Genomic DNA, 13459 nt, shown 5'->3' with positions numbered 1-13459 from the left:
TCATTAGGAGGTCTACGGCAAGGGCGGAACCCCTCTGGAAGTCTGTGGCGATTGCAGAAGCCCTCTGGAAGTTTGGTTGGAGGCCGCGTAGGTGACAGCTGGAACTCATTGGGGGTCGGAGGCGACGGCGAAGGCTGAGATGCTCTAGAGGCCAGCGGAAGGAGCGAGGGCTGAGACCCCCTGCAGGCCGGCGGCTGGGACAAAGGCTGAGACCCCTGGAGGCATCGTTGCTGACGATGTGCCAGTTCAGGGTTATTGTAAGAAGGGCATTAACATATTCTGCTTCCTCTTTCTTCCTATTCTTGAATGTGCTGCAATATAGATTTACGTGAACTAAAAGCTAACCTTGGGTTGTGCCTGATGAAACTGGTTTAGAATTTGGCTATTGCGTGGGTTGAAACCTGGCTCATGCTTGAATGAAACGGAGCCAGAAAGGCCCACACAATAAAAACTGCCAGCAGGCTGGAGAATAAGAGACTACACCATGTTTCCTTTCAGCTGCAAACAGTTTGTCTCTCTCTCTCTTTTCCTGGTCTCTCCCTAGTTTTACTCTCCTTCCCCTCTCTTTCACTTCAGGCTCGTCTGCGGTGGCATAGGTCAACTGCCTGCTTGACCTCCTGGCAAAAAGCCCAAGAATAAGTGAGCTGAGACACAACCGGTTTCCTTTAAACTGCTTTTATTTGGTTAAAACATTGAAGTCATCTTCTCTTATATATCAAAAAATAAACATGCAATATAAAAAAGTGTATACCAACTTTGCCATTAAAGACACTTAAATATGCAATCTCATGAGTTTCTGTTGCTTCTACTGAAAATATTTTTAGTGTAATGAAAATGGGATTTCGAGCTTAAATTCCACACATAGTGAACTTAAGTTCACAGATAAATGTACAGTAGAACAAATGCATATGAGTCACCATTTCCTCAACTGTGTATTAACGTACAGAAGTTACAATTACATGAAAAATGGCAACTAAGGAAAACAGGACTGATACTTATAATACCTGGGGTTTTGGTTCTTTATAGCATATTTGTATCCCTGATATTTTTAAGAAATGATTATCAATCACTAGCTTTATAAAATCATGTTAATAACATACAGTACAATTGTACAAGTGTGCAAACAGCTGCAATGTATTATGTCATTCAGCCCCAGAGTGAAAGACATACCTGTTAGCTGATAGCTGTTGAGCTTATGTGAAAAACGAGATATGCATACATCTAGCATGCTACCAGCTGTCATGACAGCAAAGAAGAAATCAGCTACTTTTTGGACTGTCGTCTTCTCCTCAGCTCATCTTCTACTGCTTGTACTGCTGCTGTCGATCATTGGGATTTCATCCTAGCGGGATGCTTCACAGTACACATGCAAATATGTCACTGTGCACCACGTAGGACAGCGTAAACTAAATGATTACTGATTACTAGTATGTCTAGGATACTTCAGCATGTAGGCTTATTTGACTGTCTGGGACGTGTGAACTTGCTGTGCATTCATGTGCTGTCGGAATTATCGTCAGGACAACAACTCAGAGAGTCAGAGATGGCTTTTCCAACATTAAGTATATTTCAAAAGATCACAAGAATAGTGCTCTTTGTCAACGGGATTGTTCTTAAATCTCAGCTAAAACAGTTTTGGTAAATTGTTCCTGTTTACAGGTTGTTTGTTTCCCTGATAGTGTGCTGACAGTTTCATACATCTGTTTCTATTGAGGCTACTACTGTAACAATAATGCTGCTCTATTGGTCAGCTAACTCTTGAAAGAGAGATTTTAATCTCAACTAGGCTTTAAACTGGTTAAATAATATATATATTATTATTTTTTTAAGTTAGCTGATAAACCTTTGGTAAAAGTTCATAAAGGAATAACAAGGTTTTGTTAAGAGTTGTTTGTGGTCTTTTTTGTTTGTTTTTTAACATTTATCATAAATATTAAATTAAATACTATAAATTGTCAAACTTCCACATAGCAACTATTACTTTTCTAAATGGTCAGCATTGCGCTGTGTATGAGAATTAACGTATTTGTACAATAATTTTGCCCCCTGTACAATATACAATCAATAATTCTAAAAGTGCCACAATGTACGACCAATTTTGATGGCTGTGACTGATAATGATAAAATACAAAGAGCATCATCACTGCGTCTTGAGTCAGCCACATTTTTGCTGCCATTCTTTAAATATAAATGATCCTGTAATGTTTTCAGTTAATGTAATGGTGTCATAGTAAAGTCAAATTCTCATCTCTCTAACCTAATATCATTTTAACTATAAACTTCAGAGTTGTCAAAAAGATGCTATCACTCGTGATCTAGCTGTGAGCAAGGCTTGCCCTGAGTCATTACTGTCATCTCCTCAGTGTAAACCGTAAGAGCTGCTGTTTGTGGGGGTATTAGGTCATTCTTGAGTCAGCCAAACAGATCTGGAAGTGTACTTCACATTGTAAAATTGCTTCATCAACTCGTCATTACGCAGTGAGGACCGGCCCATAGCTCATAGCAGGCTACATGTTTAAACCACGGGGTGGGAATGCTTTGGAGTTGTTGAAAAGCACCTTGAGAGAAAATGGATAGAGTGACAGAGAGTAATGTAACAGGTTATGTAAGTGTTAACTGCTGCTGGTTAGTGATTAGTATGGTAGTGTAACTACTTTTCCAATAAATGATAAGTAATGACCGACACCTAAGTGATCTACCCAACCCCAGCCAACATATCAACCAGCTGTGAACGAACGATTACACTTGTAAAATATGAAATGGATTGACTGGAGAATAGAGTCATGGTTGGGATCAGTGAAGAAAGTGGATCCAATGAAGAAATAGGTCTTTCCAGGGATCAGTGTGGGGGAGTTGCAGTGATCAGATGTGTACAGGATCTGAGGCGAGGGCAGAACTTCCACAGATTGTGTTGTTCCATGGACTTTAAGAGTGCTGCTGATCACGGTGCTGCACGGGGACACACTTTCCACAATCGTGACATTCACTAAACAGGGACACAAACAAACACAATTTAAAGAAGTCATATGATGCTCATTTTCAGGTTAAAACTTTTATCTGGGGGTCTTAGTAGAATAAATTTACATATTTAAATTTTCAGAAACACATCTTTTTTTTTCATATGGTGTATTGCTGCAGCATCCATTTCCAGACTGTGTCTTGAACACTGCATTTTAGCTACGCAGTGAGACATCTCGCCTCTGTTCAATCTTTGGTGAGACTTGCACATGAGCATTACTTAATGGGCAGGATGTAGCCAGTCAGAGGCAGAGTAGGGCAGGTCTGCTGCAACAGCTACATGAGTGTAAATATTCTACAATAAATATATTAAAACATAAATTTATAAAACACCTGTTACAAAGTGAACAACATAAGTTACGGAAGTAAAGGCTCGACTCCAAACCAGGCATTTCAGGCAGTGCAGCAGTGTTTTCTGTGGGAGAGAGTAACTCCCTTTGGCATTGACTTTGGGCTTTTTTCCTTTGCACATTTTATACATGCACAAAAATGTTACATAACACAATAAATGAAAGTAAAAAAAAAAAACACAAAGCAGTATTTGACCTCTTTAAGAATCCATTCATAAACAGTATTTGTAACACAGTACTAAAGTGATATCTTACGTTCTCCGCAGAGTTCCTGTTCACTCAGATTGTTCAGTGACTGAAGTCTTTCTTCTGAAAATGAGTATCACACACGTTATTGCTAAGATGTAGGAACTAGAATATAAATCATGTGGTAAAGTTTCAGTTCTGTGAGAAAGTGTCCGAGCATCGCACAACTGACCCTCAATTGTCTTGGTCTTATTGAGTCTTGGTTGGTGGACTGGACTCAGCTTCCCTGTACAGCAGTCCCACAGAGAGGTGTTGTAGTAGAGGTGACCACAGCATTTGAATCCAACCTTGGCAGACCAGGGCACCATCTTGTCCTCATGTGAGCAGCAAACATCCTAATTATAAAGGGCATATTATGAACATTAATGGCCAGTATACTATAAATATGCTTGTAGCCACTCAGACACTCAGTTTTGGATCTTTCCAGGGTTAGGACCAGAAGTTATGAGACTGGTCACTGTTGCATTTACATACAGAGTTAAAAAATGGTGTTTGTGTTCACATCAGAGATGTTTTTTGCTATTTGACTTCATCTCTCTCAGCCTACATTTAGTAAGAGACTGAAATTTCCTGGACACATTGATGATTTAAAACACGTTAAAACTTTGGAGCTGTTGAAATCATATTTTTGATACTCATGACAGAGCTTGTATAGCTGCTTAGCCCCTCTTTCCGACTGTGCTTGCATATTCCAGTGTTTCCCACAGAACAGCGTCTTCATCAGAAGTATGTTTTTTATGAAGTTGCAATAAATACGCAACTCATGTGAGCCCCATGTGGAGGAAGCATGTTAATTATAAAGTATGAAGTTCTTAAATGCTAAAATGGGTCCCCAACTGTACTGGTTGGCCGTTTATACACCTGGGAGGGCTGCCCTAGTAAAATATATGTTTGGGAAACACAAAGTGTAAAGACTGAAAAATTTAAAACAGAATTCTCAAAACTCAGGATTTTTAAAACTTTTTAAGTATGTTTAATATATTTTGAAATGGGCACAAATGGTATGCATTGGACAGGAATATGATAATAGCAGTAATAACAATAATAATACCTTTTTTTTTTGCAGTATGGACCCACAGCACCGCACCTCCTGTCTCGGCAGTGTCAGGTTGTACAGTGTCCCAGCGCAGCACTTCATGTGTGCGTCCTCAATGTTGTAGGCTTGAGCTCCACAGCAGTGCATATTTTTTTCTTCTCTTTCTCTCTTTTTATGTCTGGGTGGAGAAACAGAGCGAGCTATCAAATCAGGAGAGGGAGCTATTATTACTACAACCACGATTCAAAAGAGGTTGGGATGCTATATAAAACGTAAGCATAAACAGAATGAATCAGCAGCAGACGAACTGTGTTTACTGTCAACAGTTTGATGAAGTGTTCCTCAACCTGTGCTGTAATATACATGAGTTTCACTTAGTGAACAACCTCACGCCCTCCTTGCTTGAGGGTGCTCGTTTCAAACCCAATCATGATACTATCACCTGTTACCAATGAACCTGTTCCTGTGAAAAGTCCCACACAGGTGTTTCTTTTGTTTGTTTTTTTAAACATTTCACAACTTTCCCAGTATTTTGGTGCTCCTGTCCTGTTGGCATCTAATTCAGAAAAAGCACACATTTACAAAAATCTATTATGTTAATGAAGTAAAACATTAAATGTATTGTTTTTGCACTGTTTTCAAAATTACCATAGATACAATGGTTAGTTTTACTTGTGTTTTACAAAGTATCCCAACTTTTTTGGATTCATGGTGGCATTTTGTTAAAGACAGTTCAGATCAAATATTGGCAATGAGAGAGTTGAAACTATTACTTGCAATGTGCTGGTCTGCAATGCTCTGAAGAGCTGCCAGGTCGCACAAATGCAAAACAAATGTTTCCATAGCAATAACTCCCGGTGCATCAGTTACTTTCTATCTGAAGGAAATAATCATCTTATCCAATACAGGGATAAACATAACACCAAAACTGCGCCCTAAAGGCTCAAAGCTGAGAGTGATAATTCTCATCAACAACATATTTTGTATCACGCAGTCATTTAACTGTTTAAAAATACTGATTATTATTATTATTGCAGCTTCACTCTGACAGCCAGACTCAAACATCTTGTGATTTGTAAATATCAGAGCCCTCTTACAATATCTTTTACACCTGGAAGGCAGGCATGACTGTGAGAGACATAACAAGCACATGCGCACTCAAGCATGAGACAGACATAGACACAGACGTGTTTGAAGAGGTGCAAACATAAAAGCATCAGCGGACCCAGACAACAGACATTCCTTGGCTCGGTATTCGGCTGGGTGCGTTTTTAAAGCTTGCCAGGAAAAAAACTAATCAGGACCCCGGGTCAGTGTTGCTGCTGGAATGTCTGTATGGAATTATCTGTAACTTCACACACTCAAAGAGACACAAAAATCAAGTGTTTCCCACACAGCCTCCTCCCTTGACTGTGGGAAACATACAAGCTCACAAAACACATACCAGACATTGCAAAATGCCAAGCTGAATAAAAAAGTCTTTCAGTTTCACTGAGTTTTATCAGCACTTTCCTGGACTTGTAAAAACGCATGCACGCATAATCACCTGTGACCGTCGCAGCAGATCTCATCAAGAGGCTGATAGACTTCAGTCCCACAGCAGTGTCCCGATGAGCCATTGTGCTGAAAAAACAACAGCAGTCAATTTACAGCAATTTAGGAAAGTAATCTCTAAAAATCCTCCTGCCCTTGTATGACAGAGGAGTCTGGATTGTGCCAAGCCCTAAAACATCTCTCTGCAGCACTCAAAGACTCAGTGAAAAACACTGTAAAGGAGCACACAGGAACACATATAAAGCATGGATTCTGAAATTGCAGGAGTCTTACCACAGCGTTGTTATATATTATCCTTTTAGATAAGCAGTTACCGTTGACGACGTCAATGACAGCACAGATTTCTGTGCATTTGGCTCAAGCATCCTCGCTCACTGTATAAAAGGACATGGGTGGAGCTCCGAGCTCTCTCTATGAAGCTTTGATAGAACAGCAGAGTATGTTTTTTTTAATGGTTAAGCACTGCTGTCAGCTCTCAGATTTGTTTACCATTCTTTGCAGCAAGTGTATTTCAGAACAGTAACCTCTCATCAAACACCATGCCAAGCAAACCACTAGAAGTGCCTTTTTCCCACCTAACAAACATAGCTTGTCTCCATCCATCTCTCTACTTCTCTGCTGCTGAAACTTTGATCCATACCTCCATCACGTCATGAATTGACCACTGCAACAGCGTTTTCCTAATGTCCTAAATGAACTCTAGTACATCCAGAATTCTGCCTGCTTCTCGCTCACCTGGCAACCACACCACCCCTATCCTCTAGAACGCCCACTGGCTCCCCAGCCCATGACGGACCAACTTCAAAGTCCTTCTCCCCTCCTACTTCACCAACCACCACCAGATTGTTTGTTTTGGTGTGAGCTGCTGAGTTTTGGAGATATCGGCCTCCTCTTGAATTTAATGGAACTAGATGGCGCTCGGCTTGAGCTGCTCAAAAAGATACATTTAAAAACTCAACAGCAATGTGTCTTTTCAGAAATAATGACCCAGTTACTCAAAATAAGCCTCAGAGGTTGTTGTGAGAAGATCCATTTTGGCACTGTTTTCTTCTGTATCACCGCGCAGAAGAAGTGTTCATCTACTCAAAGACAACAAGTTAGCTCACAAAGTGTTCTGAGCTGGCGGACGTCGCAGCTCAGCTGTCAAGAATGCCTTTCATTTTCTACACCCCACTCTGACATGTGACCTTCACAGCAGTGACAAGGTTGGCGGGTGTAGTCTGGTAGAAGAAAGTACTTCCTATCACACCAAAACAATCTAGATAAATAAATAGCACTACAGATAAGAGGTAAATTATGTATTTTGATTTTGGGGTGAGCTGGCCCTTTAAAAAATCTTATCAGAGAGTACAGAATGGAGCAACTCACAAAACAATCTCTCTGTGGTGGTGTCAGCTGATATTTAATTATTCTACAAACGTCACTGGAAAGGGTGGTTTTCCTTTACACAGCATAAAAACACAAAGAAGCACTGTTAAAAGTCTCCACCCAGCTGAACAAGTCAGTAAGTTCCCTACTTGATCTTGCAGAAGCTTCTTCACGTGGCCGTCACAGCAGACATCTGTTTTTGGGTTATACACTGCAGCGTCACACTGACCTAAACAGAGAGAGGTGGGAATGAGGGAGGGGTGGGAGTGAGACGGATAAGGGGAATTGTCCGTTAATGTGGAACCAGAAAAACAAGTGTGGGTGTATGTGTGAAAAACATGTCAGAAAAGTTGGCACATTTCTGTTTAAACCACCTGCTATCTTGTTTCTCAGCACAATGCTCTCTGTGATTCACAAACATGTGACAGTCTGCGCTCTAATGTCCACAGGGCAATGGGTGGAAATCTATATGTCAGGTTTCCATGGCATCAGAGATTTAGCAGTTAGGAGGAATTAATAAATTCCACATCTCTGAGTCGCTCTCATACGCCACTGTGATGTTTTCAGGGCTTTTCCAACTCTGGAAGAACCGCCCCATGGATGGGACCTTCAACAAACATCCCAAGATGGTTTACTGCTTAATAATTAGTAGTTGCTTGCATCCATCCCGTACGGCACAAAGGCTACCTTTCCAACTCACACCACTGATCATCCATGATATTGACCCAACAATAATACCTGCAAACTTCTCTGACTGCAGAAGGACAAGAAGTGAATCAACATAGATTAAGTGCACACACCCACGCTCAGGGTGTTGTTTTGACTAAATGTTAGTGAGGTGTTTTATCTCTTTATCGCACTTCAGCTTCAGGGTTCATCTCTTGGGTGTGAAATATGATCTGTATCTTCACCTCGTGACAGTCTTTTAGTGTGGCTCCCTCCTGTCTCCTGTCACTCACATTCTTGGAATGTGCCTCTGAAAATAATCATCACTTCTCGACACTTTTAATAAAGGAGGGGTTGGAGACAGATACTTGGCACTGCCCTCAGTAGCAAAACAACAATGACAATGGGCTCGTTCCCTGTTGAAAATCAGCTATCACCATTGTTTACTTTTAACCATGACAACCATCTCCTTTCGTTACCTCAACCATGTCCCGGAACCTGAAGTTAGCTTTCACAATAACCAGTGAGAGATGTCCCCAAGCAGCTGACAGTGCTGCCCTAGCCTTTGAGGCTGATGTTAACCTAGACTGCTCACATGACTGCACAAGGAATCGTGGGGTAGATTGTTTAACAAATGTATCCTTAAAGGAGAACTTCGGTCGATTTAAACATGCAGCTTCATTGCTCAAGCTACCCTTGACTTGCCAGTACCGAAGACGCGAACAAATTTGGTCCAGCCATTACAGAGCTCCGTGAACGGAGACGTAGCATTGAACGCTAACAGCATGGGGTCAGAACTTTACACTGTGTTTTAAGCGTCTTAACATGCTCCACATCTCACACCAGAAGTTATGCAACATCAGCAGACACCTTGGCACACAGCACGGTAGTGTGTATGACTCAAACTGAATAAAAAAGTAGTTAAAACAGTGTGTTTGTGCAAGGAGCTACTTACCTGTTTGTTGACATCTGTGTCTTCCGGTAGCTAGACCAAACTAGTCAATCCATCGAGCGTGCACTTACTCCCTCACTGGCGGAGACGGAAACGTATTCCAGCATTTTCGTGCTTATGTTCATAATGTACATGTCCATGTTACAGCCTGTCATGAGCCATGAGCCTTACAATAGCCTGTTAAGCCTGTTAAGTGCACACTCGATGGATATGCTAGTTTGGTCTAGCTACCGGAGCACACGGATGTCAACAAACAGGTAAGTAGCTGCTTGCACAAACACACTGTTTTAACTAATTTTTTATTCATTTTGAGTCATACACGCTACAGTGCTGTGTGCTAAGGTGTCTGCTGATGTTGCATAACTTTTGGTGTGAGATGTGGAGCATGTTAAGACGCTTAAAACACAGTGTAAAGTTCTGACCCCATGCTGTTAGCGTTCAATGCTATGTCTCCGTTCACGGAGCTCTGTAATGGCTGGACCAAATTTGTTCGCGTCTTTGGTACTGGCAAATCAAGGGTAGCTTGAGCAATGAAGCTGCATGTTTAAATCGACCGAAGTTCTCCTTTAATGATGTGTTGGATTCATGTTAATGTGTATTTTTATACACATTTAAACTTTTAAACTTGAAAAATAAATTTGAATTATGAAACAATAATTTGAAACTCGGGACTGTACATGCATTTACATATAAATTTGGTAGAATTGTGCTCACTCACGTTAGCAACTGTAGCTCATAGTGTCGATCCCCAAGTGCGACCTAACAGGAAGGGGAGTAACGGTAGACCGCTCCTCAAGCCTTCCTGTTAGGTTGCACTCTGGGATCGACACTTTTGTGTTTTTAGTAAACTCTGTGTACATAAACAATGTTCACAATGCTCGTGTATATGTGTAGAGACCCTGGCGATACTACATGCGAAGTTTCATGTTGTGTCGAGCCCTCTTAGTGTTTTAAAGATAGCGATTTTGATGCTAGCGTACGAGTGCCCCCGCACTCCATTGAAAATTAGCTAGCCCGAAAACGAAACTATGGTAAATCTTAAAAGTGCCTCCTTCGTCGTAATTATGCTTTTACACCAAGGTTTGACTCATATACATTCACAAAAAAAGCCTTGGTTGCTTTTTGGCAAGAGTTTCACTTTAATCCCTCCACCTGTACCGTATGTTCTCCACCCTAGAATGAAACTAAGTAGATGATTATCATCTTAAGCTGTCACAATCATGTGCTGTACATTTTAGCAGCTTCTATTTTTTTTAATTTAGTTTAGATGTTTTTTGATCTGATACAGATTAGGTGCTGTATGCATTGATTGCACCACAGACTGTTTAAGGTCTAATATCTCATCACCCAGCAGTTATTAGTGTATCCCTTCACACACCTCTTCAGTTAGAATTTAAGTGCTGGTGACATCATGTTCCCTGAAGGAGAAAGTTTTGGCGAAGCAGTTTGCACGTCCACACTGTTGCTCATTATGTATAACCAACAGACATCAATCAAAACTGCCAACTGGGCTCTAACCGCCCTGTCTAAACCAGAACCTGCATGTTACCCAGCACGAAGATATTATATCAGATAACAAGTGACAGATTAAACGCCCACACACACAAGTCAAACACACCCACTGTCATACCTGTGGTGCAGCACCGATTAGACTGCTTCTTTTCACAGCAGCGAAACTTCTTTGGGTTGTAACACGATGACGCACGGATGCTTGGTTCCAGATCAGTGCTTTAGATGTGCAGAGAACAGCAAAAACAAACTCAAACACTCATTATCACCATGATGCAACACAAAGCAAGGATGCAGTTCTTGGTTCAACAGAAGTGTGCTGGATTCTGGTAAATTCACTGGATTAAAGTTTAGATGCTTTAACGCTGTTCTACTGAATGCAGCATGTGCCAGCAGAGGCAGAGAAGAGGAAGAGTGCATGCAAGTAAACATGGATATAAAGAATGAAGGATTCAAAATCTGCTTTGTAGATGTTTCATGAGGAAAGAAATCAATTCAACAGGCTTGTTAGTGCAATGGTTGACGAGCAATTGCACTGCAATTTAAGAAAACACATACAAATAGATGATAACAGACTGCAACTATGATATGTTGTATCACTCCTGGTTCTTGCAGTCGGCCTGGAGATCTTCCGTTTTATTGACTGCATAAGTAGTTTTTTTTCTGTCGCATTTGTTTTTGAGTTTTGCGTGTTTGCATCAACTCTGTATTTGCAAGTTTCTCCTCATGGGAGTGTCCTGCAGTGGGTTTCTGTATTTGGTTGTGTTGTGTGTATTTGCAGCAGGTTTTCAAATGCTGATTTGTTTATGTTTTGTCTATTTTTTTGTCAGAATTTTAGTTTTAAGGTGCCAACATTAGCTAAAACTATCAACAGAATGCAAATGGATTACAGTTTTTACATTAACTTAAATATATCTACATGTTGTGTGGTGGGGATGTGTATTGAGGCTGGCATGCTAACCAGCTAGCTCAAGCCACATTGTACATCAAGAGGTGACAGTCTGATCTGCCTATTTTTCCATTACATCTGCCGGCCTGGCTCTACTCGGTTTGCCTCGCCGTGGCAGGGGTTTTGCTTTCCACCAAAGCTGGGCTACCCGCTTGAAGGTGTCGTAACAATGACATATTTGTCTCAATCAATACAATCGAAGAATCACCGCTCACAGAGTAACTCTGCTAATTCAGTTACAGTAGCGTTTCATTTACTATAACTACTTCTCATTTAAAAGCTTTTATTATGAAGCAGCATTACAGGAAACGTTGAAAAACGGAAATAGTCAACACTTACAGGTTGGATACACTGGATGCCTGCGTACTGCACGGACCAGACACAGACATTAAGACTGTAGTTAAATGACGGTATGATGTCGAAATGACTGTCTACAGGTCATTTTCAGGTATATTTTGCACAACCATTCAGTGTGTACAGGCTTTTACACTCCTGCACTGCCACAAGTTCCCAGTCCGGGCAGTTGGACGTTATTGTGGTGAAATGCTCTAATCTGTTTGTCTGACTTCAACAGGAGGCCAATTCTTACATATTGCAACCTTGGTACATTTGCCCTTGTTGGCCACCAGATTAGGGATACAACCAATTCAGTTTGAGGAGTAACTCAATGTTAACATAAGTGTTTACAAGCAACTCCACAGAAGACCTCTAACTTTACCCAGTGCTCATAGGAAGAAAACTACCCAAGACAACAGGTTGCTTTTACCCAGTATTATTTTTTGTATTACTATTGTGTTTCTTACTGTTATTCAAAATCAGAATCAGAAATACTTTAATAATCCCAGGGGGAAATTATTGTGTTATTGAACTGTTATAATATATTCTATATCTAATCTCTTTAAACAGGTCAATATTTGTTTCTAAATATTAATAATAATTGTATTCTTTGCAGATCTAGAGCTCTACTGACTCAAACTGGGCTGATATATAACCACTTGTCGCCACTGTCCCACCACTGTGTGGCAAAAGTGTGGTTGATTTCAGTGTGATGGTTAAAATGTTTGGTTGACTTACCAGGTGGGTTGAGATCCAGGTGTCTTTAAAAAAAGAAAATAAAGGAGAGAAAAAGAACATAGTTAAGTATAAATCTTCACTGATCAACTACATTACTAAAGCATGTCAGGTGTCTCTGTTATTTCACAGAGTAAGAGTGCATGTAACTTCAAACAGCTCTGACACAGCTATGGTCTGTTGAAGAAAGTCAGTTGTTTCTTACCAGAGGTTGCACACCTGTGGACACAAAGCAGGAAGTATTTTGAGTGCACAGTGGTAAAAACAGAAGAATAACATGATTCAATCAGTGGAAACTCGAGTAGATAAAACTGTAAGTTTTCGTCTAGACGTCATCCGTGAAGCATGTTCATCTGACTCATTACACATGTTCAGACATATGAGCCATAACAACTCTGCAGCTCCTGGAAAGTGTATTTCAAATTATTTATTACTGCTGGCACCGTTTACCATTTTACTGCAGCTGTAGACAGCACTCAACAAAACGTTTATTCGTTCGTCTAGTCTCCAACAGAGATTTGAAAGTAGACAGAAATGTTGCCAGTTTGACTGGATCCACACACTTACGTGTCTAGTGGCAGACCGACTTGGTGACAGCATTTTTTATAGGCAAGCAATCTAAACGCTTATGTTGGCTCTAGCAAAACTAGTCTATTGCCAGTCTAGATAAAGTCAATCGTGAATTTTAAAATAAGTAACTTGTGTGACTGTATATAAATATAAATATAATATAAGATATA

At 40.5% G+C, this 13459-nt stretch overlaps 1 protein-coding gene across 1 annotated transcript in view; it reads right to left on the bottom strand.

Annotated features, from left to right (window-relative positions):
- Positions 1 to 659: 659 nt before the first annotated feature.
- Positions 660 to 13459, bottom strand: part of LOC115595639 (uncharacterized) — a 28230-nt gene continuing 15430 nt past the window's right edge. Inside the window, exons 11-20 of the mRNA XM_030440358.1 lie at positions 12925 to 12938; positions 12723 to 12745; positions 11988 to 12014; positions 10821 to 10918; positions 7722 to 7801; positions 6197 to 6273; positions 4666 to 4828; positions 3787 to 3949; positions 3624 to 3677; positions 660 to 2986 (exon numbers count right to left, since the gene is read on the bottom strand). Coding sequence (XP_030296218.1) covers positions 2718 to 2986; positions 3624 to 3677; positions 3787 to 3949; positions 4666 to 4828; positions 6197 to 6273; positions 7722 to 7801; positions 10821 to 10918; positions 11988 to 12014; positions 12723 to 12745; positions 12925 to 12938 — 968 coding nt within the window. The 3' untranslated portion in view covers positions 660 to 2717. The remainder of the gene's footprint in view (positions 2987 to 3623; positions 3678 to 3786; positions 3950 to 4665; positions 4829 to 6196; positions 6274 to 7721; positions 7802 to 10820; positions 10919 to 11987; positions 12015 to 12722; positions 12746 to 12924; positions 12939 to 13459) is intronic.

This window comes from Sparus aurata, chromosome 2, assembly GCF_900880675.1.
Source record: "Sparus aurata chromosome 2, fSpaAur1.1, whole genome shotgun sequence".
In the NCBI taxonomy this organism is placed as follows: domain Eukaryota; kingdom Metazoa; phylum Chordata; class Actinopteri; order Spariformes; family Sparidae; genus Sparus; species Sparus aurata.
The sequence above is the reverse complement of the archived record's forward strand: the minus strand, read 5'-3'. Positions and strand labels throughout refer to the sequence as shown.